The sequence below is a fragment of the Anabrus simplex genome, chromosome 3 (assembly GCF_040414725.1).
Source record: "Anabrus simplex isolate iqAnaSimp1 chromosome 3, ASM4041472v1, whole genome shotgun sequence".
Taxonomy (NCBI): Eukaryota; Metazoa; Arthropoda; class Insecta; order Orthoptera; family Tettigoniidae; genus Anabrus; species Anabrus simplex.
The window spans coordinates 46,461,996-46,489,737 of NC_090267.1; the positions used below are offsets into that span (position 1 = coordinate 46,461,996).

Below are 27,742 nucleotides of genomic sequence, written 5' to 3' on the forward strand. Positions count from 1 at the left end.
GCGGCGGGTTCGAAGCGTTTTCCATCATGTAACCTTTTCCTAAAATGTAACTACTCTTTTCTTCTTTTTCGTGTAAAGTTACATATTGGGATAGAGAGTGCTAACCCTCTCGAGCTCCCACTCACATTTGTTTTGAGGTGAACTTATTTTCTCAAACTTTTCTTCGTTTATGTAATGTAAAGTGTTCTTCTCTAAGTCACCTCTGTAGTATGGGATTATCCCTTGCGTTAGTGGCCCAGAGCCAGATTAGGTTTTAAAAGCAAAGTGTATTAGGAGTGCAAGTTCGCCTCCTCTCAAGTTGTATTTTAGAGGTCATGTATTAATCTTTTCTCACCTAATAGACCTCAGTAGGTTGGGTATTTTACCCCTGTGTATATGTCCTTTGAGGACAACTTGAAAGTTGAGTTTGGTGTGGCCTGGGAGAGGCTTAACTTTAAGAGCGAGTGGCTCTTTTCTAAAACTGAGAGTTGTATGCCTCGAGGAGGCTTTGCTGTGTAATTTGGAGCAAGGGCTCCAGGGTTTGAGTGGGGTCTTCTGCCCCTTTTGTTGAAATTGGTATATCGTAAAGTTGAGCTAGTTGCTCAAGAATTGTGTTTTCAGGGCTCGAAGCCCAAATTCTTTAATCCCTGTAATTGTACATTTCAAGTTGTATTTCGGCTACTAAGTACCTGTTCTATTTGTTGTTACCTAATTTTGAAAAGAAAATATAACCTTGTTAAATTTTAAAATTTAATTTCTCTTTAGTAGCTTGAGACCTATTCACCACCCAGCACCTTCTTTCATGCTTAACTACCACAAAAACTCGGTAACAAGTGGTAGCAGAGCGTGGTTGAATGGGTCTCAATTTAGCCCCTTTTGACGGCTAAACATTGCTTTGATTCGAACTCTAACAATTTTCTCAGTTGCTGGAATTTTTTGAGTTTTTCAAAATTGTTCTGTCATCATGCCCGGCCCTCGCGATGTTCTCCTCCTTAACTACTTGCGCAAAGAGGAGTTGATATATGAGTTAACTATCAGAAACGTTCAATCTGGAGGCACGGTTGCAATAGACACTAACAAGCTTAGAGAGTCCCTTGATTTGCCCATTTCCATCCCCAATTTGGGAGAGAAAGAAATTGACGACTCTCTTTCCACGATTGTCGAGAATATTACTGGGCTAGCATCGGTAGTCAGCTTTTTTGATGAAAACGATCCATCTCCTAATCAAATTAAGCGTGTGCAAGGCAGGCTGTATCACTTTGCAAATAGAGTTAATGATCTATTGTCTCCTAAGGTGAATGACGTTCAGAGGAAGCAAGCTAATACGCTCCTTGAAACTATTTCTGAATTGTCTAATAAGGTCACTCAATTGCTAACCGGCGAAGCTCCTCCCAAAACTGATCAACCCGCCACGGTGAATGTAGGTAACGAGGAAGAGCCTCCTCAGGGAGAAGTCAATAGGATAACCGTTGCTGCTCAAACTATCTCTGCCCCATCGAACAACGAATCTGAACGCCGTGCGTCATTGAGTAACATCCGCTCTGAATTAACTTCTTTGCCATTGAAACCTTTAACGACTATGTCACCTGGGTTCAGCAGCTTGCCTCATCCATTGGCAATGTTGCTTAGAGGTATCTCTAAGTTTTCCGTCAACACCACCAGTGACGTAATTTCATTTTTAAGATTTCTAGTGGAATTTCAGGATCATGCCCTTGTGTTTTCTCTTTCCCCATGTCAAATTTTGCAAATTATCTATCCTTATGCTATTGGTGTTCTATCTGACAAAATAGTTAGAGCCATTGCCGAGCAATCTTCTATTGAGGATTTCCACGCCCATTTGCTAGCTAACTTCATCCCGGCTAGGGCCAGGTCCTCCCTTATTCAGAAATACTATTATCGGGTACAGCGCTTGGATGAAAACCTGGCAGACTTCATCCAAGATATTAAGTTTTATACTAGGGTGTTTGCTCTCCACTTCCCTGAGGATCAGATCGTGCAAGCTATTGTTGAAGGGATTTCACCACCCTACAGGTCATATTTGTGTTTCGCGGCGTGCCCGCAAACCTTCTCTGAACTGGAAGCATTAGCCGTCTCTGCGGAAGGAGTTAGGTATGCCGATTCCTTGCGTGTGGCGAAAGAACCCCCGCCTTCCTTTAGTAACACTCGGCCTCCACCTCGCCGACCAGTCAATCCCCGTAAATGTTATGCTTGTGGGTCGCCTGACCATCTGCGGAATAAGTGTCCTCTGATCAAGTCAAGTGGGACAAGGAATGGAGTAGGGTCATCACAAGGCTGTTTTAAGTGTGGGGCCTTCTCACATATCGCCAAGAATTGCCCAAACTCAAATAGCACCCCCTCCTGCTCAACTTCTGGTGCAAATTCCAGCTATTCCAATAATAAAAAGTGACTAGTGGCGTCGGCTGAGCCGACTAATCCATCTTCCCGAGACTTAGCCCCTAGTAAACAGGTTGTAAATGCAGAGAACGACCAGCCTTCAAATTCATCTTTTGAATGCCCTAAAGAGTGTCTTAGGATTGCGGCGGATACCCCCGCACCTGTTCCTTTTCTTAAGATTGAGTTAAATAACGAGCCTATAACAGCTCTCTTAGATTCAGGCAGTGTTTGTTCCATTATTTCGGCTGATTGGTATTCTAAATTGAAATCTGTTTGTAAACTCCCTGACTATGTCTCTTCTCCTGTTCAATATGTTTCGGCTAATTCATCTCCATTAGAAATTCTAGGTTCCATACATGCCAAAATTCGGGTTTTTAAGTTTACATGGAAGATCAAATTGTTTGTGGCCAAGCGTTTGTCTTGCCCCATCATATTGGGAGCGGACTTCATTTCTCACACTGGTCTTGTGCTCGATCTCCAGAGTAGGTCGTGCATATTCAAATTTGCGTCCAATTGTAGAATTCCCTTGTTAAAGTGTAATTCTGTATCATGTTCATCTATTTCGCCTACCCAGGATGAGATGTTGTTAGACCTTAGACATCTACCTGAGGAGCAGGCTGATAGTATTCGGAAACTGTGTCAGTCGTTTCCCGAGGTGTTCTCTGATACTCTTGGTGTTACTGACCTTATTGAATACAAAATCGAGGTCACGGATTCGATTCCTGTTCGCTTTCCACCGTATAGACTATCTCCACCTAAAATGAAGGCTCTGAAAGAAATCATCGATCAGATGTTGAAGGATGGTATTATTAGGCCCTCTAAGTCAGCGTATTCTTCGCCTATTTTTCTAGTCCCGAAACCCCAAGGAGGCTTCAGGCCTGTCATTGATTACAGGGCTCTCAATCGGAAGGTGGTGTTGCAATCTGTGCCCCTTCCCGACCTTCATTCTTGCTTTTCATGGTTTCGTAAGGCCAAGTTCTTCACCATCTTGGACTTGAATCAGGCCTATAATCAAATTCCCCTTGCCGAAGAGTCTAAACATCTTACAGCGTTTGCCACGGACTGGAATTTATATGAATACAACCGCGTGCCTTTCGGGCTCCCCACGGGGGCAGCTGTGCTCACTAGGCTACTAGATAGGGTCTTTTCCGACATCAAATTTGAGTACTTATATCACTACTTGGATGATGTCGTCGTATTTTCCGAAACCTTTGAAGAACATCTAGATCATTTGCGAGAAGTTCTCAATCGCCTTCGTAAGGCTGGGTTAACTGTTAAGTTGTCCAAGGTTGCCTTTGCTAAGCCCTCTATGTCATTCCTAGGGCATATTGTGTCACCTGATGGTGTAGCAGTCGATCATTCTAGAACACAGGCCATCCGTGATTTTAAACCTCCTAAGGACATCAAAGGTATCGCTGGATTCATTGGTATGGTGAATTTCTTCAGGAAGTTTATTCCTAACTTCGCTAATAGAGCGGCGCCCTTAAACCTTCTTCGTAGGAAAGGCATCAAATTCGAGTGGGGACCTTCTCAACAAGCCGCTTTCGAAGATCTTAAATTAGCTCTCTGTAATGCCCCTGTACTTGCTATGCCTGATTTCTCGAAGAAATTCATCGTCCAAACGGACGCGTCGTCGTCAGCAGTGGCTGCAGTTCTTCTTCAAGAGACTGAACTAGGGAGGCGACCCATCGCCTATGCGTCTAGGACATTGTCAGCTCAAGAAGCAAAGTACTCCATATATGAGCTTGAAGGTTTGGCAGTCTTATTCGCCTTAGAAAAGTTCCGTCTCTATCTGGAACACGTCAAATTCGATCTGGAGACAGATAATCAAGCCTTAAGCTGGGTCTTAGGTAGGCCGCGTCGTACAGGTCGTATAGCCCGTTGGGCCATCCGTATTTCTGCCTTCCAATTCGATGTACGGCATATCAGAGGTACTGAAAATGTTGTCGCCGATGGACTCAGCCGTATGTTTCATAACGACGTAGAGACCCACGAACCGGTCGACAGTTCATCACCTTCCGAGTCCATACTATCTGGTGTTAATGCCATCTTAACAGGTGCTCCCATGCTTTTTAGGGATATTGAGAAATACCAACGTGAAGATCCGACGCTGGCTCCTATAATGGAAACCCTTTCTTCTGGGGAACATGTTGTCCCTTATGTTCTGAGGAATGGTGTTCTATGTTGCCCTTCGAGGCATGATAAGTTGATGAAAGTTGTTGTTCCAGCGGTTCTTGTACCTATGATCTTCAAATACTATCATGAGACCCCATTGGGGGGGCATCTTGGAATCTTTAAAACTCGTGAAAAGATTCGTGAAATGTTCATATGGAAAGGTATGGACGGTGAAATTCGAGAACTTGTAAAAGCTTGTAAATCTTGTTTGATCAGTAAACCCACCATGTCCACTAAAGTAGGCCTTTTGTCTTCTCATCAAGCGTCGCGCCCCATGGAACGCCTGTATATCGATTATGTGGGACCCTTCCCCCAGTCAAAGGGTAATGCCAACAAGTTCATCTTTGTGTGTGTAGATGGTTTTACAAGATTTTCCTGGTTATTTCCGACTAAGCTGGCTACCGCTCAGTCCACCATTACTTGCCTAAATTTTATTTTTGCTTCTTTTGGTCCGTGCCAATACATTGTATCTGATAATGCTAAAGCTTTTACATCAAATCTGTTTCGTAAATTCTGTTTTGACTTGTCCATCTCTCATGTAACTACATCTGCTTATTACCCTCAACCATCTCTGGCTGAACGGGTTAACCGCAATCTCAGGTCCGCACTTATTGCCTATCATCATGAAGATCATTCTAGGTGGGACACGTCCCTGCATTGGTTAGCTTTTGCTTTGAATTCGGCGGTTCATGAATCTCACAAATTTACTCCAGCTTCTTTGATGTTTAAGTTCGTTCCCAACACGCCGCTCTCTAACCTCTGGTCTCTGAATGACATTCTGCCCGAGACAATAGATCCGGACAACATTAAAGATCTTTGGAAGAAGGCTAAAGCCAATCTTAAAGTGTCTCATGAAAAGGTTAGGGAAAGGTATGATCGTGGACGGAGACCCACCACTTTGAAGGTAGGCGACCAGGTTATGGTCAAAAATTTTGTTCCCGCGGGCAAGCTTGCCCCCAGATTTCATGGGCCTTGTATCATTCTCGATTTTCTTACGCCGGTTACCTTATTGCTAAGTAATCCAGCCACCGAGAGGATATTTAGGGTTCACCTGTCCCAGGTGAAACCGGTGTAATTTCTGTGTTAACTTGCTTCATATTATTTTGAAAGGATATGAAGGTTATATTTTTTTTTGAGTTTCACTTTTAAGGCATTCTGCCCCTTCTATAGGATTTTGTTTCTTATGTAAGCATGTTTGTGAAACCTGCCCCGACCCATTAAACTGCCATCCTGTTCTTGCCACGGCCATTACCACGCTCCCGTCTCCTGCTCCACCTTACACTGTGGCTTCATAATAGTAAATGCCATGGATATCTACACGCCGCTGGCCCCTCAACCTCTCCACAAGCCTGTACCCTCTAAGAAAATGATTGTCCAACACAATTCTGCCGCCTAGCTTTAATGTTTCAGCGCCCCCGCAGCCGCGCAGCGCCGTGCAGCGACTGGGGAGGGGGATGGGCCCCCTCCTCTCCAGCGAGGACGACATGTGCACGGCGAGCCGGAACTCACCTCCCGGCCAAGGCTGATGTGCGGCGCACGACCTGCTACATGCCCGCAGCCTGTATCTGTTCACCGCGGGCGCGGCGTACTTCAACACCTCTGCTCCCCTCATAGTGCGGGCGAGCGGTATCTCAGGGTACTTGAGGGGTCCGAGCGGCCTCCGTTGGACGCAAGCTGCAACGGCCGGTCTGGCCATCCGACTCAATCTACATCAACTACATGGACAGTCACCATAAGCAATAATTACATTTGGGAATTTAACAACAATATTTGGTGGACATTGCAAAATTTTTCTTCACCTTTAAGTATTAAAAGTTTATCTTCAGAAATACAAATTCTACAAACATAAAAACTTTACTGCACCGGCAACAACAAAATTTTGAAATTGCAACCAACCAAATTACTAAAATCTTATAAATGCTTCCGCAATTAATCTTAATATCAACATCAAAACTTGGACCTTATTTTGGAAACAAAGCTTATGTTCTTCTGTGTTACCCCTTGGAGGAACTTTTGGGGGGGGAGGTCTGTACCGGGCGGTACACCTCTACTCTGTTTATTTAAAAGTTGCGCCAGTTGAAACTCCTCTTCTGGAGGAAGGTTGAACTTTATCTATTCTATTAATTCTCTACTTTCTCAGAAGATGTCACCACGTGGAAAATTTTGAGTTTTTGAACTGTGTCACTTTTGATGTGTTTTTGTTTCGCTTGAAGTAAGAAGTGTGAACTTTCTCTTCTAGAGGACACTACTGAAGAATTACAATAGTGCAACCTAGTGCGAAATCAAAGAACTATTTTGTTGGAGAAATTTTTATTTCAAAAGTTTGTTTCTTGTTAAATTTCTTTCTGTTATTGTTTAAGTTGGCTGTATACCCCTCTTTTTCCCCTTAGTTTGGATCTAGCCAATCCCGAATTTCTTTAATTAATTTTCCACCAATAATGTGTTTCTTTTTCCTCTATGTAGGGGTTTCTTTTCCCGAACCAATAAAGATTTTGTGGGAGGGTGTTTTATTTCCCCTAACGCCTAGAATCTTCCGCGAGAGGATATAAACTGCTGATTTTGGGGTCTCCGGGCCACTTCTGTTCCATCTTTCAGTGTATTAAGTACATAGCAGGAGGCGGGAAGCGCCTCTTTCCTCGGCAGCGATCTACTACCAGGTAATGGCCTATTAATATCTTCTTTTCTTGCTAGGTCGGCAGTTTAACTCTCGCGGCGGGTTCGAAGCGTTTTCCATCATGTAACCTTTTCCTAAAATGTAACTACTCTTTTCTTCTTTTTCGTGTAAAGTTACATATTGGGATAGAGAGTGCTAACCCTCTCGAGCTCCCACTCACATTTGTTTTGAGGTGAACTTATTTTCTCAAACTTTTCTTCGTTTATGTAATGTAAAGTGTTCTTCTCTAAGTCACCTCTGTAGTATGGGATTATCCCTTGCGTTAGTGGCCCAGAGCCAGATTAGGTTTTAAAAGCAAAGTGTATTAGGAGTGCAAGTTCGCCTCCTCTCAAGTTGTATTTTAGAGGTCATGTATTAATCTTTTCTCACCTAATAGACCTCAGTAGGTTGGGTATTTTACCCCTGTGTATATGTCCTTTGAGGACAACTTGAAAGTTGAGTTTGGTGTGGCCTGGGAGAGGCTTAACTTTAAGAGCGAGTGGCTCTTTTCTAAAACTGAGAGTTGTATGCCTCGAGGAGGCTTTGCTGTGTAATTTGGAGCAAGGGCTCCAGGGTTTGAGTGGGGTCTTCTGCCCCTTTTGTTGAAATTGGTATATCGTAAAGTTGAGCTAGTTGCTCAAGAATTGTGTTTTCAGGGCTCGAAGCCCAAATTCTTTAATCCCTGTAATTGTACATTTCAAGTTGTATTTCGGCTACTAAGTACCTGTTCTATTTGTTGTTACCTAATTTTGAAAAGAAAATATAACCTTGTTAAATTTTAAAATTTAATTTCTCTTTAGTAGCTTGAGACCTATTCACCACCCAGCACCTTCTTTCATGCTTAACTACCACAAAAACTCGGTAACAATAATTATTACAATTTTCACAGTCGTATCAGCACATAATGTTACGTTCAGAACGGTTCACAACTCTCAGGTCGATCATCAGTGACTAAAAATTATTCAAAACATGTTAATCCACATGGGTGTGTTGTCGAGATAAATTGTAGCCAAGATGAAATAAACATTCTTCAAGCTTTAAGAGGTGAACAGCCAAGGAACCTCCACTCGTTCTCTCGTCTTCAAAGCCCCAAAACATATCCATGATGCTCTTTCATGCAGTAGAAAAAAATGTGGGAGTGCGTGAAGTGTTTCTTATACGCATATCCCTCTTTTGGGTAGCAGGCGTAGTTCTTTAAGCCGATGGGATTGGAGTCGGGAAAAATATCCGGTCGTAAGACGGGCTAAATCCATTGAAAGTTTCAGCCCAGGTAACTGAGAAAAGGCCAAGAGGAAGTTGATTATTATTATTATTATTATTATTATTATTATTATTATTATTATTATTATTATTATTATTATTATTATTATTATTATTATTATTATTATTATTATTATTACAGCCCGGTTGTTTAAGCAGCAATAGGTTAGAATGCTAACTTACTGGAGGGGATAACAAATACAGTCTATCCTGCAAAACGGTTATGCCATTTGATTTGCATAATCATTAAGGGTACTATCAATCAGAACACCTTGAATTGATGTTACTCTCGCTAAATAGTCAAAGGGCGGACTAGTCGACACTTCCTAATAATCAAATTTGTCTAAAAATATGAGGTCTAATTATCATCATCATCATCATCAACATTTAAGTTATTTGCTTGCCTATGGAACTGTCAGGTTTATTGTCGTGTAAACTTACGTTCCCTCATGAGTATTTTCTCCAGTGCTGACACAGGTGACTCGAGCATTAGGTTGAGTAAAACTGCCGCCAGTGCGCTCATCATCAAGACACTGATGACGCTTCTGAGCTGAAAGAGGAGAAAAATGTTTAAAAATTATAAAAGGATAGCCTCTCTCAAACTGTTACTCCTATTTTACTATAGCACTGTTTCTAAATGCAAATAAATGAAGGTATTTCAAGGGCAGAATATTTCATATTTGAGTCACTATAACCACATTCTTTTGTAGACAAGAAAAAATGCAACAGAAGCAACGCTGCAGTTCTTTGTGCCAAACTTAACATATTAAGGAAGTCAAGTTTTGTTAGCTTCTGTTTTTCATGTAATTCTGTAATTGAGACTTTAGCCAATCATAGTGTGTTGAAATGAAACAAGTTATGGGTTTCTGGATATGGAATTTATATGTTGTAATTGTTCAAAGAAGAGTTGATCATGTTAAGCCCCTAAAAAGTAAATGACTTATTTTGTGCTGCATCGCTAATGGCAACCTTTAAAGTAATTACAGTAGAACCTCCGTTATCCGAAACACTTTAACCGAAATACCGTTTAACCGAAACGAAAGAAGAAATTATATTTTCGGTTAAAAAGAATAAGAAACATGTCTGTTATGTTATGACTAAGGCGAGAATTTCGTCATAAATGGCTATTTTTATCCTCAACTCAAAATTGTAGACTCATAAGTCTAAAATCTGTTTCACCCGATTTGTGAAATGAATACATGTGTTTTTTAGTGACAATAAATTCATCCTTTGAGCACTAATGGCCATTTTGAATATATTTGTATGTTAAGTGCTGAAAACGGAAATTATTAAGTTTTTAAATGGTATTTTTTCACCCATCTCTACTTTGTTAGCTTTATTTACCCGAAGCCGCTGAAAGCAAGCATTCTCTGCAGGTAGCTACCAAAGACAGGCACGTAAATGTTGTTAAAGGACAGTGACGTATTTGTGTCCTCTGAATCTGCTCGGAACGAGCTGGCCTTGAATCTGCACTCTGCACTCGCCGACCCCAAGATTTCCAGGGGTCTAATGTACATTTTCTCCAGGTTTGAACAGCTACGTTCCAAAATAAAGCAGCTGGAAGAGAGAGAATTACCTCTTGTAAAAGTTGTAGGGATTGTGTGATGTGTAGGCGACCATTGCTAGACTTAACGGAGAGATAATATCATTGCCAAATTTCAAAGTAGTATGCAGAGGAATCCGGGCTGGAAGGATGCTTTGGCCATTGCTGTTGTTCTCGAAGGGAAAGACGAAGCACCACCACCAGTTTTCACCCCTGCAGAGCTAGCTGCTCTTACATACTGTCCCCTGACCTCATGTGAAGTAGAAAGGTCATTTTCTCAATTTAAAAATGTATTAGCCGAAAAAAGACAAAGTTTTACTGTTCAAAATTTGGAACAATATATGTTTGTCCATTGTAACATGTTCTGACTAAGATTAATTTGAAGTGTGCAGTTGACACAAATGTTGTCTGGAAGAGATAACAGTGTCTTAATTACTACCGAACTCGATAGCTACAGTCGCGTAAGTGTGACCAGTATCCAGTATTCGGGAGCTAGTGGGTTCGAAACCCACTGTCGGCAGCCTTGAATATGGTTTTCCGTAGTTTCCCATTTTCACACCAGATATATGCTGGGGCTGTACCTTAATTAAGGACACTGCCGCTTCCTTCCCACTCCTATCCCTTCCCTGACCCACTGTCACCATAAGACCTATCTGTGTCGGTGTGACGTAAAGCAATTGCAAAATAATAATAATAATAATAATAATAATAATAATAATAATAATAATAATAATAATAATAATAATAATAATAATAATAATAATAATAATAATAATAATTGTACCGGGTGGTACACCTCCACGCCGCTAATTCAAACCTTGCGCCAGTTGAAACTCCTCTACTGGAGGAAGTCTGAACTTTATCTACTGTGTTAATTCTCAAGTTTCTCAGAAGATGTCCCTACTTGTAAATTTTGAAGTTTCTGAACTGGGTCGTTTTCGATGTATTTTTGTTTTGCCTGTAGTAAGAAGTGTGGACATTCTCTTCCAGATGGCACTACTGAAGAACTACAATTGTGCACCCTAGTGAGAAGTGAAAGAACTGTTGTTGTTTTTTTTTTTTTTTTTTTTTTGGAGAAATTTTGTGTTCAAAAGTTTGTCCTTTGTTAAATTTCTTTCAGTCATTGTTTAAGTTGGCAATATTAACCCTTTCTTTCCCCTTGTTTTGAATTTACCAATCCCGAATTTCTCTAATTAATTTTCCACCAATAATGTGTTTCTTCTTCATCTGGTGTAGGGGTTTTCGTTATTAGCCAATAAAATGATTGTGGGCGGGTGTTCTCATTCCTGAAACGCCTCGAACTTTCCACGAGGGTATATAAACTGCTGATTTTCGGGTCTCCGGGCCACTTCAGTAACATCTATCTTTGTGTAAAGTACGTAGCAGGGAGCGGGAAGCGCCTCTTTCGTCGGGCAGCAGTTCAACCACCAGGTAATGGCCGTTTAATAACTTCTTTTCTTGCTAGCTCAGCAGTTTAACTCTCGGGGCAGGTCCGAAACCTTTTACCATGTAATTTTCCTCTAAAATGTAAAGACATTTAATATCAATTCCATCCTTCTAAACTACAAATTGGGATAGAGAGTGCTTAACCCTCTCGAGCTCCCACTCATATTGCATTGAGGTGAACTTATTTTCTCAACTGTTTCTTCCTTAATGTAATGTAAATTGTCTCCTTCTATAAGTCACCTCTTTAGTATGGGATTAGCCCTTGTATTAGAGGCCTAGTGCCAAGTAGGTTTTAATAAAGTTTAGTAGGAGTGCAAGAACGCCTCCTCTCAAGTTGGTATTTTAGAGGCCATGTAATATTTCTGTTTCTTCACTGAATAGGCCTCAGTAGGTTGGGTAGTCATACCCCTGTGTATGTGTCCTTAGAGGACAGCTTGAAAGTGGAGTTTGGTGTGGCCTTTGATAGGCTCGAACTTAAGAGCGAGTTGCTCTGTCTTAAAATTTGTTTCTGTATGCCTCGAGGAGGCTTTACTGTGTAATTGGGAGCAAGTGCTCCTAGGCATGATTGGGGTTTTCTGCCCCTTTGTTGAACCTTGAATATAAGTAAAGTTGGGCTCATTGCTCAAGAATTATGTGTCCGGCTCTCGGAGCACAAATCCTGTAACTCTGTAATTGTACATTCTCGTTTTTTGCTTGCTACTCTGTACCTGCCATTCTTGTTATTTCTTGATTTTGCAAAGAAAATATAACCTTGTTAAATTTTACCTTAACTTTACTTTCGTATTTTGAGACCTGTTCACCCCCGCACCTTCTTTCACCTCTGCACATCCACGAAACTCGGTAACAATAATAATAATAATAATAATAATAATAATAATAATAATAATAATAATAATAACTTTTACCTTTTCCTGATCTTGGTGACTACTTGTCCCTTGGCGTAAACCCTTTAGCTGGCAACGAAGTGGTATGATTCACATGTCCCGAGAAATTTTAAATCCTAAGGAGAATGCATATTCGGGCTGGTTTTTATTCCTATTTTTGTCACTGTAGTGCCTACTATGCGACTTTAAGTGGATATTTTCCTGGCTATTTTAGCGGCTGTAAATCCTCGCTGTAGTTATGACAAACTGGATGAGTAACTCTGTCATTGACTCCCACCTTCCCTTCTCTACTGCCAACTCAATTTGTAATGCGACGAATCAAAGACCTGATATTTTGCTAATGAGACGGTGATGTGACATAGCCGCTAGAAACCGATGTGAAAATAAAAATATCTAAAATAGAACTGAAGACTTTTTTCAACAGAATTAGTACATATTGTATAGTTACAGCATATGCACTATAGAACATAGGTATTTTTGAAGGTGTACAGTAGTTTGTGTTTATTAAAATACTTCGTTAATTTTGTATGTGCGTTGTCTTCATTTATCTTTACCTAAAAGTTCAACAAACATCCCTTACCATCGAAAAATTGTTTTTAAGTTATTATCCTAAATTTTGGTTAACCGAAACCAACTTTCCCACTTTGTTCTGGTTAACAGCGGTTCTACTGCATATACCGGGTGAGTCAGCTGCGCCTGACTTTTTCTGTTGTTAGGCATCCCAACGAACGTTACTGGTGAAGTGATGGTTGATTCGCCTTTGCCGTACACCAAGCAACAATCGTCTTTAATTATTTACTGCACCATCAATATTGCAAAAAGCATGTACCGTATGTGAAAGGTATTGACACAATGCATCATACTGTCACACGGTTGTGTAAAAAGTACATGCCATTTATAAGCTTTCGATTGGATATGAAAATAACGCTAGATGCGATGGCATACTGATGGAAAATGTGTCGCATAGTGTTTTTGTAAAATAATTTGCTGTGCTGACGCAATAAGTGCTTTAAAGGTGACTATAGCGTGGTAGATTGTACCATATCACATATGCTTCAATTTATTTATTACAACACTGCGGCATAATTTTATACAAGCGCTCAATATAGTCGTGGCGAATGAAGGAAGGAATCCCTGATGGCCGTGCTATGGGCGGTGAGAACCCCGTAGTGCTCCGGTAGGAACGAATTCCTCTAGTTGGACCTGAGCCGCAAGCCGTGATCTCAACAATCTAGAACCCACAGACGCGTACCCAAGTGAACAGCGAACTTTGGAAGGGGTGAGATCCGTACGAGGGGCTGTACCGAACATTTGTCACAGATTGACAAACTTCTCTTTTGCAGGGTTGGAATCACCTGAATTTTAATAAATTAATCCACTAATAAGCTAAATTCCACAGATCTGACACCACACTCAGTGAAGATGATAATTATAGATCAACTGGAGATAATAAAATTATTTACCAGTGGCGACTCCTGACTTCTGGTTTAGGGGATGTAACTGAAAAATATTGCAAGCATCAACGAAAAGAGACCGTCATTCCAAACACATTTTTCTACAGAAAACAACAAAAAAGGCCAACAGAAATTTATTTAAGATCTCACATCCACTAATCCATGGCCTGATTCATAAATATTTCTGTTGAAATAACGAACACACAACTTAAGTTGTGTAGTTATTTTTAGAGTTGGCGCGGTTGTCCTTCATTTATAATTCTGCTTTTCTCAGTAAAAGAAATAAACTAAATGGTTCTCCTAATAATCGTTCGATTACACAATGGTTAGAATTTAGTTCGGATTGCGCTATAGAAACGTGTGATCGTGGCGCTCCTACATCCAGCCTGCTGAACTACTCTCTGATCGGTGTGATGTCATTTCAAAATCGCATCATTCCCGCATTTTCTTTGTTTAATATTTACACTACAAGCACACGATACTGAATCATTTATATTACAACAACACACATTTGTCAGGTATCATCACTTATAGCACAAGAAAAGAACCAATCACAAGCAAGAACCCCAGTATTTCACGAAAAAGCAAATAAATCCCGGCCACACGCGATAACTTACAGGATTGCACCTTGCACCGCCCTCTTGACGGATGTGACTGTTCGTTCCACATTCCAACCCCACGAAAGAGATCAACAACCAACAAGGATCTAATGCACGCTCTGCCATCTCTGGAGTAGTTTGGTAATTAGTAGCAGTTACTATCCAGCCGCGCTCGTTTCATTCATAACTGTGGGTTTGAATTTTATTTAAATAACTTCCAATAAAATATGAACAACGAATATTTATTTTTCTTCGAAAATACAAGGGATGTAACACATCAATCGCATGTATGCGAAATTTGCCACTGTGATTTACTTGTGCGTATTAATGGGAGCAGTCGTTAGCATCTGGCGAGCTCTCACAAAGGAAGAGGGTTTGTTTGCTGGTACTTTCCCTTGGAGCCAGCGACATTGTGCGACTATAAAGGCTGCGTAGTGAAGGGAAGCGCTCTTCTATTGCTTTTTGAACGCCGAGTGTGGCATGTCGTGATCCCGAACCGACAAAACAATAACTTTGTGAAGTTTCTGATAGACTTGAAAGAGAATCGCTGTGATTTACCTCACAAGAGCTAGTGACGGTCTGCGCTGATAATTAATATCCGGCACGTACGCGAAGTACGAAGTCAACATGTGCATGTCTTTAAACTGTAACCGCTGACGAGGACAGATTGCAAACGGGCCCAGTTCCCTTAACTTAGTGCCGTGTAGATCGAACTAAGATCTGAGCGGAGGCTATAGTCAATTATTATCCAGTACTAAGGTTGTGATCGTGCATTCGAGCACACTAAGCGGAGAAATAGATGGTTCCAATTTAATTCAACAGTTCTAGATACAACCGACATCAAGGATACGGCAACCATGAACTATCCAGGAGTCTACAAGAGGGAATTCATCCCTGTGCTGTGTATCGTAGTCATGTGCTAAGCACGCATGACAAAGCGGTATGTGATTCGTCGCTGCTGGTGAGGTTGCTGCCAAGATAAATCCTTTTATTTATAAGCATGTGAAGTGATATCCAGAGACACTAATTGGGGTCGTTTTATACAAGTAAATTGATCTTTAAATGCAAGCCAGAGTGGCATTTTTATTGCTTATTTTAGTAAATTTATATACGTTCAGGGTTGCTGGCTATCCATGGGAAATAAAGGAAAGAGTAGATTAGATATAGGTGTGTGTATATTTGTATTTTATTCCAGTTTATTGTTGAGTTAAGATAGAGCTGTATGGGTAGATTCTTCATAAAAATCTAATGGGCTGTCCGCCACCAGTTTCGAACCGTAAATGAGGATTAGACTAGGGGCAGTATATACTAGGATGTTTTATTGTATGAATTTCAGCTGTGAGAAGACGCAACGGGAGATCTTTCAACGTCGAAGGTAGAATATTTAAATGTGGTGGCAGGCAAATTCATGAAAGTACCGGTCGTCGAACCGGGGATTATTTATATGTGAAGCTAGAGAATTGCCTGTGGATAATTACGGGGCTGAAATGACAAGAGATAGGCAATGAAAGCCATGATGTTGTATTTGGAGCTATGATGATACTCAGTTAATGAGCCGGCCTATTATATACGAAATTATGTGAGGCCGTGAGCCGTTATTTTGATGGCCAGAGTTGTTCTGAAGCACCGAGAATGTTGTCGAGGGCCGATATGCTTTTGTTTTTGCCAGGTAATAGTCCCTGAATCAGCTGTACGCTGGGCGCAGAAATAGATGTGAAAGTTTACAAATAATCCCGTTATGCTTGTGAATCGCCTAGTTATTTGATGTTTACGTTGCCCACCAGCTGATTTTTCTGCCATGTCAAATGCTAATGCTATGCTGCATCTACAGTATATGAGATATGTGATATCCATTGCCCGGATATGTTGGGTTTTTGTCCCGACAGCTCTATCAACTTCATTGTGTTTATTCTGTGTGCTTTATTTTACAGGTTTTTTTTAATTTTACGATGGGCTTTACGTCGCACCGACACAGATAGGTCTTATGGCGACGATATTTTATAGGTTTTTGTAAATTAATTTTCTGATTGCATTGTTATGTCTAGTATGTTGTATTTTTTATGATGTTGTCTCTTGTTCGTTAATGGGGGACATAGTCCTATGGCTAATTTGGGGTAGAAAAGTTCTGACCTTATCCGTAATCATAGGTTCGGACCCATACAAGTATAATCTGTGACCATTTTGGAAGGGTGATTCAGGCGCAGTCCCGAACAAGTGTTTTCTATGTTTGTTTCCGAGTGATCGAAATATAATATGTAAATTTAGGCCAATTACTAGTGGATCTGTTATTATTTTCGCATATCATGAACGGTTTACAAATCGAGCCCTCGGGTAAAGAACTGAGAACTTAACAATGTGAGCAGCGAAAACTAAATAAAATGTAATACAAATTATTCCAAGTAACAAGAATTTACTCTTAATATCTCGGGTTCGTTACTCGCTATGTTTCTAAACGTTTTGTTTAATAATGTTAATTCATGTAAAGATGTGTGTAATTTTTCTTTGATTAACACAACCAGTGGTAAATTGTTCATTTGATTTCTTTCTTTTGTTTAGTATGATATCATTTCATGTTTTTAGTTTAATAAATCAATTTTACCCGATTACCAAAGTTCTCATTTACTGTCATTTACCTGTCCATATACATTGGTGTACTTTATTATTTAGATATTCATTATTGACCCTATCCGGACGTACCACTCACTTCTAACTCTGAGCTAGGCTGAAATTAGGACAGGATACGGTACAAAATGGTAAATAAGTATCGACCATCAAACCACTGACGCTCGTTGAGATGCCTAAGAACAGAAAAAGTCAGGCGCAGTGGACTCACCCGGTGTTTTCCTGGTATATAGTGATTGAAGAGCATGTTGTTTCACGCATTTTATACAATTGCCGTGTATTACACATTGAATTATGTACAAGTATGTCTTAATATGAAAAATGTATACATGTATTGTAGTTATGAACGTTTGCGCTATCATAAAATGTCCTGGGCTAGCGCTCGTAGCAGCTGTTTCTCGTGCTCGCGGAGCTCGTGTCATTGATATGCCTGTTGTATTGTAAACATAGCATTTGAAGCAGGGAGCCTGAGAGTGCTCGTTGCACGCACGCTGGATGGCGGAGAGGCAAACAAGTGTTAAAACTAAGCCCTCTATTAGTATCACACATAGCAAACACTTACCGCTGCTACGTGGTTGAGGTTTTGAGGCACCCTCAATTGTGCTGTTGTTACCCTCAAGATTATGAGATGTACCAGGTAGATGGCATACGTAAGCCTGCTCCACGGAGCCCACCACCGGTGGGAAAGCATATTGTTAAATGGACCTGTGGACCACAAAAGAAAGACTATTTATCAGACGTTCTAGAAGTTTTAGGAAGTCATCGTGATAATTTTAAAATTTCGATGTGTTATTGCGACGTTAAGCCACTGTTAATTTAAAAATATTTATAATTCGAGACTAACATTATTTAAAGAACTAAACATATATCTATCCTTATCTTTATTTCCTCGTTCGCCTCCGTAGCGTAACGGTTAGTGTTATTAGCTGCCGTCCTCGGGGTCCCGGGATCGATTCCCGGTACTGCCAGGAATTTAAAAATGGCAGGAGGGCTGGTATGTGGTTGAAATGGTACATGCAGCTTACCTCCAATGGGGGTGTGCCTGAAAAAAGCTGCACTACCTCAGGATGAGGACACGAGTTTACTTTTTTTTATTTCCTCGTGGCAAGTGTCTACCACCACAATATAAAAAAAGCACGTGAGATTATAAACATTTCATTCATGTATCTTCATCAAGTACTCTTATGCATTTCAGCGTTAAGTCGGGAAGTCCCTGCGATTTAACTAAGCAATTCCACAATCCTCTGTTTGCAGATTTTGACTTTTCACACCTCTTGACCTTAACTTATCAAGAACCTAGTCTTACCATATTCACCGCGGCCTCTCTCTACTCCTTACCCTCCTCAGCCGAGCCCTTCACTTTTCCAGATAAACAGTCCTCCTCAATTCGCGTCAGTCACATGAACCCACCACCGATTCCTATTATTTCATCTTTATCCATTAAGTTTATTTTCAATTTAGTCTTTACCTCCTCATGCCGAGTACCCTGCTGCCATTGTTCCCACCTGCCAGTAGGGGATTTCAGTATAATTTGGACAATTTAACTTTAAATGTCCACAACTCTGTTGATCGTAATGAAAATTTACATATTGTATACACAATAATTAGTACAATATATCAGACGATTTGGTAAAAATAAATGATTACATTACCTTTAGGATTTGTTTATAAGTAATATTTATTCTAAAATTTCCTATCGTGTAATTTGGGCCGATAGCGTGTAACATGGATCAGGTGATCGTGTAATTTGGAACGATAGTCTGCAACTTGGACCAGGCGGTCGTGTAATTTGGGCCGATGGTGTGTAACTTGGACCAGGCGGTCGTGTAATTTGGAACGATAGTGTGTAACTTGGACCAGGCGATCGTGTAATTTGAAACGATAGTGTGTAACTTGGACCAGGCGGTCGTGTAATTTGGAACGATGGTGTGTAACTTGGACCAGGTGATCGTGTAATTTGGAACGATAGTGTGTAACTTGGACCAGGTGATCGGGTAATTTGGACCGAAAGTGTATAGGTTGGACTAGGCGATCGCGTAAATTGGGCCGTTAGTGTGTAACTTGGACCAGGCGATCGTGTAATTTGGAACGATAGTGTGTAACTTGGACCAGCTAATCGTGTAATTCGGAATGATAGTGTGTAACTTGGACCAGGTGATCGTGTAATTTTGACCAATAGTGTGTAACTTGGACCAGCTGATCCTGTAATTCGGAACGATAGTGTGTAACTTGGACCAGCTGATCCTGTAATTTTGACCAATAGTGTGTAACTTGGACCAGGTTATCGTGTAATTTGGAACGATAGTGTGTAACTTGGACCAGCTGATCGTGCGATTTGGAACGATAGTGTGTAACTTGGATCAGGCGATTGTGTAATTCGGAACGATAGTGTGTAACATGGACCAGGCTATCATGCGATTTGGAAAGATAGTGTGTAACTTGGACCAGGTGTTCGTGTAATTTGGAACGATAGTTTGTAACTTGGACCAGGCGATTGTGTAATTTGGAACGATAGTGTGTAACTTGGACCAGCTAATCGTGTAATTTTGAACAATAGTGTCTAACTTGGACCAGCTAATCGTGTAATTTTGAACAATAGTGTCTAACTTGGACCAGGTGATCGTGTAATTTTGACCAATAGTGTGTAACTTGGACCAGGCTATCATGTGATTTGGAAAGATAGTGTGTAACTTGGACCAGCTAATCGTGTAATTCGGAATGATAGTGTGTAACTTGGACCAGGTGATCGTGTAATTTTGACCAATAGTGTGTAACTTGGACCAGCTGATCCTGTAATTCGGAACGATAGTGTGTAACTTGGACCAGCTGATCCTGTAATTTTGACCAATAGTGTGTAACTTGGACCAGGTTATCGTGTAATTTGGAACGATAGTGTGTAACTTGGACCAGGTTATCGTGTAATTTGGAACGATAGTGTGTAACTTGGACCAGCTGATCGTGCGATTTGGAACGATAGTGTGTAACTTGGATCAGGCGATTGTGTAATTCGGAACGATAGTTTGTAACTTGGACCAGGCGATTGTGTAATTTGGAACGATAGTGTGTAACTTGGACCAGCTAATCGTGTAATTTTGAACAATAGTGTCTAACTTGGACCAGCTAATCGTGTAATTTTGAACAATAGTGTCTAACTTGGACCAGGTGATCGTGTAATTTTGACCAATAGTGTGTAACTTGGACCAGGCTATCATGCGATTTGGAAAGATAGTGTGTAACTTGGACCAGCTGATCGTGCGATTTGGAACGATAGTGTGTAACTTGGACCAGCTGATCGTGCGATTTGGAACGATAGTGTGTAACTTGGACCAGGTGTTCGTGTAATTTGGAACGGTAGTGTGTAACTTGGACCAGCTAATCGTGTAATTCGGAACGATAGTGTGTAACTTGGACCAGCTAATCGTGTAATTTTGAACAATAGTGTCTAACTTGGACCAGGTGATCGTGTAATTTGGAACGGTAGTGAGTAACTTGGACCAGGTGATCGTGTAATTTTGACCAATAGTGTGTAACTTGGACCAGGTGATCGTGTAATTTGGAACGGTAGTGAGTAACTTGGACCAGGCTAACGTGTAATTTGGAACAATAGTTTGTAACTTGGACCAGGTGATCGTGTAATTTGGAACGGTAGTGTGTAACTTGGACCAGCTAATCGTGTAATTCGGAACGATAGCGTGTAACTTGGACCAGGCGATTGTGTAATTTTGAACGATAGTGTGTAACTTGGACCAGGCGATTGTGTAATTTTGAACGATAGTGTGTAACTTGGACCAGGTGATCGTGTAATTTGGAACGGTAGTGTGTAACTTGGACCAGCTAATCGTGTAATTCGGAACGATAGTGTGTAACTTGGACCAGGTGATCGTGTCATTTTGACCAATAGTGTGTAACTTGGACCAGGTGATCGTGTAATTTGGAACGGTAGTGAGTAACTTGGACCAATAGTGTATAACTTGGACCAGGTGATCGTGTAACTTGGACTGGTGAATATAAACGTTTATACGTTATTGAATGTATTTCTTATGAAATCCTAAGCAATAAAATACGTCACTATGAACGGTGGTCGTCACTTTTAGGACAATGATAAAACAATTCATCCTAAATTGTGGCGCAGTTTTCATTACCCCAAATTGTGCAGCCATTGCACTGAATCCAATCATCATAATAATACTTGTCACATACAATGCAAACTGTTTCTGTTATTTCTTGCGTCTCTAGTGAACAGTTCCTCGACCACTGCTCATCCCGAAGGCCTGCAGATTACGAGGTGTCCTGTGGTCAGCAAAACGATTCCTCCCGGCCGATATATTTGGTTTTCTAGATTGGAGCCGGCATTTCACCGTCAGATACCTCCTCAATTGTAATCACGTAGGCAGAGTGGACCTTGAACTAGCCTTGAGATTCAGGTAAAAATCCCTAACCAGGGACCTTCGGGTAAGAAAATGCACGCTAGCACCACATCGCAACCCGGCCTCAAATTATAAAACATCTTCTTTTATTTTCACCAGTAAAACTATGAAGAAACGTAATTATTACAATTGTTTAAACGGTCCAAATTACACGACATGGAAGGATTTAATCAAAAACTAAATAATATGCAAAGTACTTAAAATTTGTGAATGGAACTGTGCTAAAGGTTACCAGATATTTCATCAGCATTTAGAAAAGCTAAACAGCCTCAGTAGTATAATAGGACAGTTCGGGCGCCGCCTCCTCCTCCGGGCTCCCAGGGGCCCCTCCGCCTCCGCCTCATGGGAGGCCCTCCCAGAGGCCCCCTCCGCCTCCGCCTCACGGGGGGCCCTCCCAGAGGCCTCCTCCGCCTCGGCCTCCCAGAGGGGCCTTCCCAGAGGCCTCCTCCGCCTCCCGCGGGAAATTTGAATTGGTAAACAAAGCCACGTGCTTTCTGACAGCTGTCATCGACAACAACGCATCGCTAACCTCACTGCTGCCATCTTGACGGCCCTAAACCTCAGTGGTACCAACTTAACCTCACTAGCGCGAGATAAACAAAGCCACGTGCTTTTTGACAGACAACAACACATCGCTAACCTCACTGCTGCCATCTTGACGGGCCTAAACCTCAGTAGTACCAACTTAACCTAACTAGCGCGAGATAAACAAAGCCACGTGCTTTTTTGACAACCACGTGCTTTTTGACAGCTATCATCGAAAACAACGCATCGCTAACTTCAGCGTTACCATCTTGACGGACCTAAACCTTAGTGGTACCAACTTAACCTAACTAGCGCGAGATATGAATCGGTAAACAAATCCACGTGCTTTTTGACAGCTGACATCCGCCAAGTTTTATCAACAGAGCACAGTGCTGCCCTTTTTAGCTACTTACCTTTGAAATGTGGTGGCGGATAATTTGAAAAATGCTTTTTGATAGCAGCCATATTTAATCGATAGAGCACCGTGCTGCACTCTGGTGACAGACAATTCCACGTGACAGCAGATAGCTTTAATCAAGAGAGCACAGGGCTGCACTCTATGTGGTGGCGGCAATTTGAAAAATTTCACATGCTCTTGTTTGGAAACAAAGCCACGTGCTTTTTTGACAGCTACCATCCGCCATCTCTAATCAAGAGAGCATCGTGCTGCACTCTCTAGTTGAAATGTGGTGGCGGCAATTTGAAAAATTACACGTGCTCTTGTTTGGAAACAATGCTACATGCTTATTTGACAGCTACCATCCGCCATGTTTAATCAAGAGAGCACCGTGCTGCACTCTCTAGTTGAAATGTGGTGGAGGCAATTTGAAAAATTCCACGTGCTCTTATTTGGAAACAATGCCACATGCTTATTTGACAGCTGCCATCCGCCATCTTTAATCTATAGAGCACAGTGCTGCCCTCTTTAGCTGAAATGTGGTGGCGGATAATTTGAAAAATGATTTTTGACAGCAGCCATCTTTAATCCAGAGAGCACCGTGCTGCCCTCTTCAGCTAGATACCTGTGGTGGCAGGCAATTCCACGTGACAGCAGCCATCTTTAATCAAGAGAGCACCGTGCTGCCCTCTTTGTGGTGGCGGAAAATTCCACGTGCTCTTGTTTGGAAACAAACTCACGTGCTTTTTTCTGACAGCTGTCATCCGCCATCTTGCATCACAAACCTCAGTGCTGTACTCTTGAGCTAGATACCTTTGAAATGTGGTGGCGGCAAATTCTACATTCTCTTGTTTGGAAACAAACCTATGCGCTTTTTTTGACAGCTATCATCCGCCATCTTTAATCCAGAGAGCACCGTGCTGCCCTCTTTAGCTAATTACCTTTGAAATGCGGCGGCGGCAAATTCTACGCGCTCTACAAACTCATGTGCTTTTCTGACAGCTGTCATCCGCCATCTTTAATCCAGAGAGAACAGTGCTGCACTCCATGTGGTGGCGGCAAATTCCACGTGCTCTTCAGCTGTCAACACCATCTTTAATCAAGAGAGCACCATGCTGCCCTCTTTGTGGTGGCGGATAATTTGAAAAATTCTTTTTTGACAAGCAGCCATCTTTAATCCAGAGAGAACAGTGCTGCCCTCTTTAGCTACTTACCTTTGAGACGGTTAATTTGAAAAATTCTATTTGATAAGCTGCCATCTTTAATGAAAAGAGCATCGTGCTGCTATCTTTCGGGTAATTTTTACGTCACAGCTGTCACCCACCATCTTGCATTGCTAACCTTAGTGCTGCCCTCTTTAGCTACTTACCTTTGAAAAAATCTATTTAACAAGCTGTCAGCCGCCATGTTGCATTGCAAACCTCAGTGCTGCACTCTTTAGTTGAAATGTGGTAGCGGATAATTTGAAAAAAATCTTTTTTGACAAGCAGCCATCTTTAAACTACAGAACAGCGTGCTGCTATCTCTATCGTAGTAGCGAGCAATTTAATATCTAGATGCTTTTCTAAAAGCTGTCATCCGCCATCTTGCATCGCAAACCTCAGTGCTGCACACTTAGTTAAAATGTGGTGGCGGATAATTTGAAAAATCTTTATGACAAGCAGCCATCTTTAATCCAGAGAGAAAAGTGCTGCCATCTTTACCTACCGCCATCTTACATCGCTTACCTCGGTGCTGCACTCTTTAGTTGAAATGTGGTGGCGGATAATTTGAAAAATCTTTTTGACTAACAGCCATATTTAGCTACCGCCATCTTACATCGCTTACCTCGGTGCTGCACTCTTTAGTTGAAATGTGGTGGCGGTAAATTCGAACAAGTTTAATCATACATCGGGGGAGCTAGAGTAAGCACGTGCTGCAGTGATGACGTCATCATGCATGTTTAGACTTGTCCGTTTCCTTAAGAGTAAGTCGGTGTAAAGGAATGTGGTGGCGGTAAATTCGAACAAGTTTAAACATGCATCGGGAAAGCTAGAGTATGTACGTGCTGCAGTGATGACGTTATTTTAGGTGCGCAAGTTTAAACCCGTTCGTTGACTAAACGCTTTAGTCTTCGAGAAACAGTGATAGAGAGTAGAGTGCAAATATGACGAAAACATTAATAGTTGATGTGCAAGGCTTTAAAGTAAACGGAAACAAATTTGTGTTTAAAGAGGTGGCTGTGTTAGATTGCAGTGTGTTGTTCGCATCAAAACTTGTTAGTTTAGTATTTAGCCCACCGTTCCCTTACTGTTTGCAAACAGATGAAGATAAAAAGCAGACTCAGTGGATTGAAAACAATTTAGGTTTGAAGTGGAAGAAAAAGGAATACCTTATCGTTTTCTAACTTTAATGATGAATGCGCATTTGTCAAGAGCAGATCTTCTTTTAAAGGGTTGTGAAAAGAAAGAATGGTTGCGTGATTTTCTACCATCATCGTGTGAAATTATCGACATGCATGAATTGGGGTGCCCATCATTTAAAACTCTTCCGAAAGAGCATAGTAGAGAAACAAGTAAACAGTCTTTACAACATGTATGCATGCTCTTTGATTGGTTGTGTTGCAGTGCATGCCGGGAAGTGAACAACATATGTAAACTGCAGTGTCGAAATAACCTTAGTGTAAAAGAAACATTTGTAGAGTGAAGACATCATATCATTTCTAACAGAAACTAAGTGTAACGCAGTTGAAAAGGCGATCGTAAAGTTTTATGCATGCAAAAAGAAACTAAACACTTTTACTGAAGAAGAGTTAAATGCATTACCAAAGGCATTTTTGGTTAATGTAGCTGCGAATGCTGTAAAGAAGATTTGGGAAAAGGTGCTTCGTGAGTGGACTCAAGATCCTGTTTTTTCAGAGCTTCAAACGTGTAGTTTACATCATGAACACGTGAGTTTAGGTAGAAGACCTTCTGTGAGACAGTGCCGTACATGTCAACTAATTAAACTGTATCACGGACCTAAAACCAACGAGTTGACTTCGCTTATAAACACTTATCATGGCTGTGGAGAGAGTAAACAAGGAAAAGGTGAAGAAACGTGCTGGGAAAAAGATGAGGAAGCATGTTGGCCGTGGACTCATCAATAGAGTGATTGATCTTCTTTTCTTCGTGCTTCATCTCCCCTGCGGCCCTAGAACACGTTCGCCTGACACCTAGTTACATGTTGCCTGCATAGAGTATGTCGTGTAGCTGTTAAAATCTGCTTCGTAAAGTTATGCTGCGTGTGTGTGTGTGTGTGTGTTATTACCTACTGCTTTAGCTGCTCAGAAGATAGCAGCACTTGTCGTTGTTGGTGCAATAAAACGAAAACTGAGTGACAAAGACCTAAAATAAACAAAGGATAAAAAATATATATATATCTTCTAAAATAAATATGAATTGTCAAAACATATTACAGGTGTTGTTTAATCCTACAGCATGCCCTAGTGACTTAGAAGAAAGGAAACGTAGAGGATTATAAGAAAACACACATAAGATTTAAAGTACATCCTCTTTATTAATCCATGAATTAAAGCTCTTATTAAAACCAAGCCATTTAACATACAGTTTATTGCCACGACGTCGAATAACACGTTCAACTAAATAGTGATCAGGATATTTTGTTTTCTGCAGTTCTTAAATGTAGAATCCTCCTCCAATAGGCTGTCCTCTGAGATCGCGAAGTAAATACGTAACTGGATTAGTAAGCTTAACACTTCTGATTTGAAAAATTTCAGTGCTCCAGTTAGGTGTGTATCCTTTTGCAAAGATAGACTTGTGTTTGCTGATGCGAACAAAATCACCTTCTTTAAAGCGATGTCGACGTGGATCAGCTGTTTTAATTACAAGATGAATAGCATTTATACGAGGTGTATTCTTTGTAACAAGACGTGGCTTTGTTCCGATAGTGCGATGAGGTGTATCGTTATAGGTGGATAAAAGTCTAGGTAGCAGATCAATCCAACGATATGAACCTTGCGCTGTAAATTCTCGCCACATCATTGTTTTGACTGTACGATTAAAGCGTTCTACAACACATGCCTTGAGATTGCTGAACATAGAGTAGTGTTGAATGTCAAGTAACTTGAGGTAAGAAGAAAAATCCTTGTTGTAAAAATCTTTACCTTGATCAGTTTGAAGAAGCCTTGGGCAGCGTTTCAATTCTTCAACAATATGTTTAAACGCTTCTTTAACTTGAGCTGCTGTTTTAGAACGCACGGGTTGTGCAAAAGCAAACTTCGAGTACACATCGATAACAGTAAGTAGATACTTATACCCCTTGTTACTAGAGGCATATGGAATCATTTCTACTAAGTCTGCTTGCCAGAGATCATCTTTTCCTCGTGTAATAACGCGTCTGCGACAGTAGGTGCGACGTGCTGGTTTATGTAACTCATGTGCGATGTTTACCTTTACAGGTGAGATCTTCTCTTGACGAGCCATTACAAAATAATACCGGCATAACGTAGTTCTCTTTCTATTTCTAGAATTTCTGATCCGTGACCAGTGTGACCAGCCTCTTGCGATGCTCTTAAAAGTTGTAATCGTTCAACGAGTAAGTTTGGGTCATTCCAGTATCTTACATCCACATACGGCAACAAAGGCTTGTAGATAACATCTAGACTACGTGCAGTCGGAAACAGCTTAGAAATAAACTCACGATACTTGTAACTCTTATTAGCATTTACAGCTTCTGTTCTCTTGTAATTACGTCGTGTTGCGTCAGTAGCAAAAAGTATTGCTTTATATTTTTTAGATCATCTTGTAAAATTATATCCTTGTCAGGTATTCGTGAGAAAAGAAGTTCTAAGAGTCCTTTCGTAGGTTTATAGGTAACACCTTTTACAATGATTTTGTTGCTATTAATCTTAACATTTGAATTTCCTATCCGGAAACAGTCATCTTCGTAGCGAATACCGTAGGTAGTGTCAGTTTGTCCTGTAAAACGTTTTTCTATATAAGGTGCAAAGAGAGATCCATAGGTATCTTGAATAAAAGTTCTAAACTGATTGCGATACTCTGGTGTAATCATAACCTCAGACAAAGATGGTAGATATTGCGTCGATGTAGTAGCTGTTTCAGCAATAACATCTGTAGTTAAAAACTCAACACGCTTAGATGGTGATGTATCATTAAGTTCATCTTCTTCCTTATCTTCCTCCTCCTCTTCTTGATCTACATCCTGCTTCTTCTCTTCCTTATCTCGTTCATGCTTTTCTTCTTCATGCTTCTCTTTAAGATATGATGTTTGCATAGAAGCAAAACTTGAAGTAGACTGCGGTATTAAACATTTCTTTGAGTGGTGTACTTAGTTGTGTTTTTAAAAATAAATCCGTGTCTGCTTGAATACGTTTAAGCTCCTTA

General features: G+C 40.9%; 1 protein-coding gene across 1 annotated transcript in view; it reads right to left on the reverse strand.

Annotated features, from left to right (window-relative positions):
* The window catches only part of LOC136866645 (nose resistant to fluoxetine protein 6-like), a 188,418-nt gene that overhangs the window by 24,772 nt on the left and 135,904 nt on the right, over positions 1 to 27,742 (reverse strand). Inside the window, exons 8-9 of the mRNA XM_068226790.1 lie at positions 17,572 to 17,714; positions 8,903 to 9,011 (exon numbers count right to left, since the gene is read on the reverse strand). Of these exons, the coding sequence (XP_068082891.1) occupies positions 8,903 to 9,011; positions 17,572 to 17,714 (252 nt within the window). The remainder of the gene's footprint in view (positions 1 to 8,902; positions 9,012 to 17,571; positions 17,715 to 27,742) is intronic.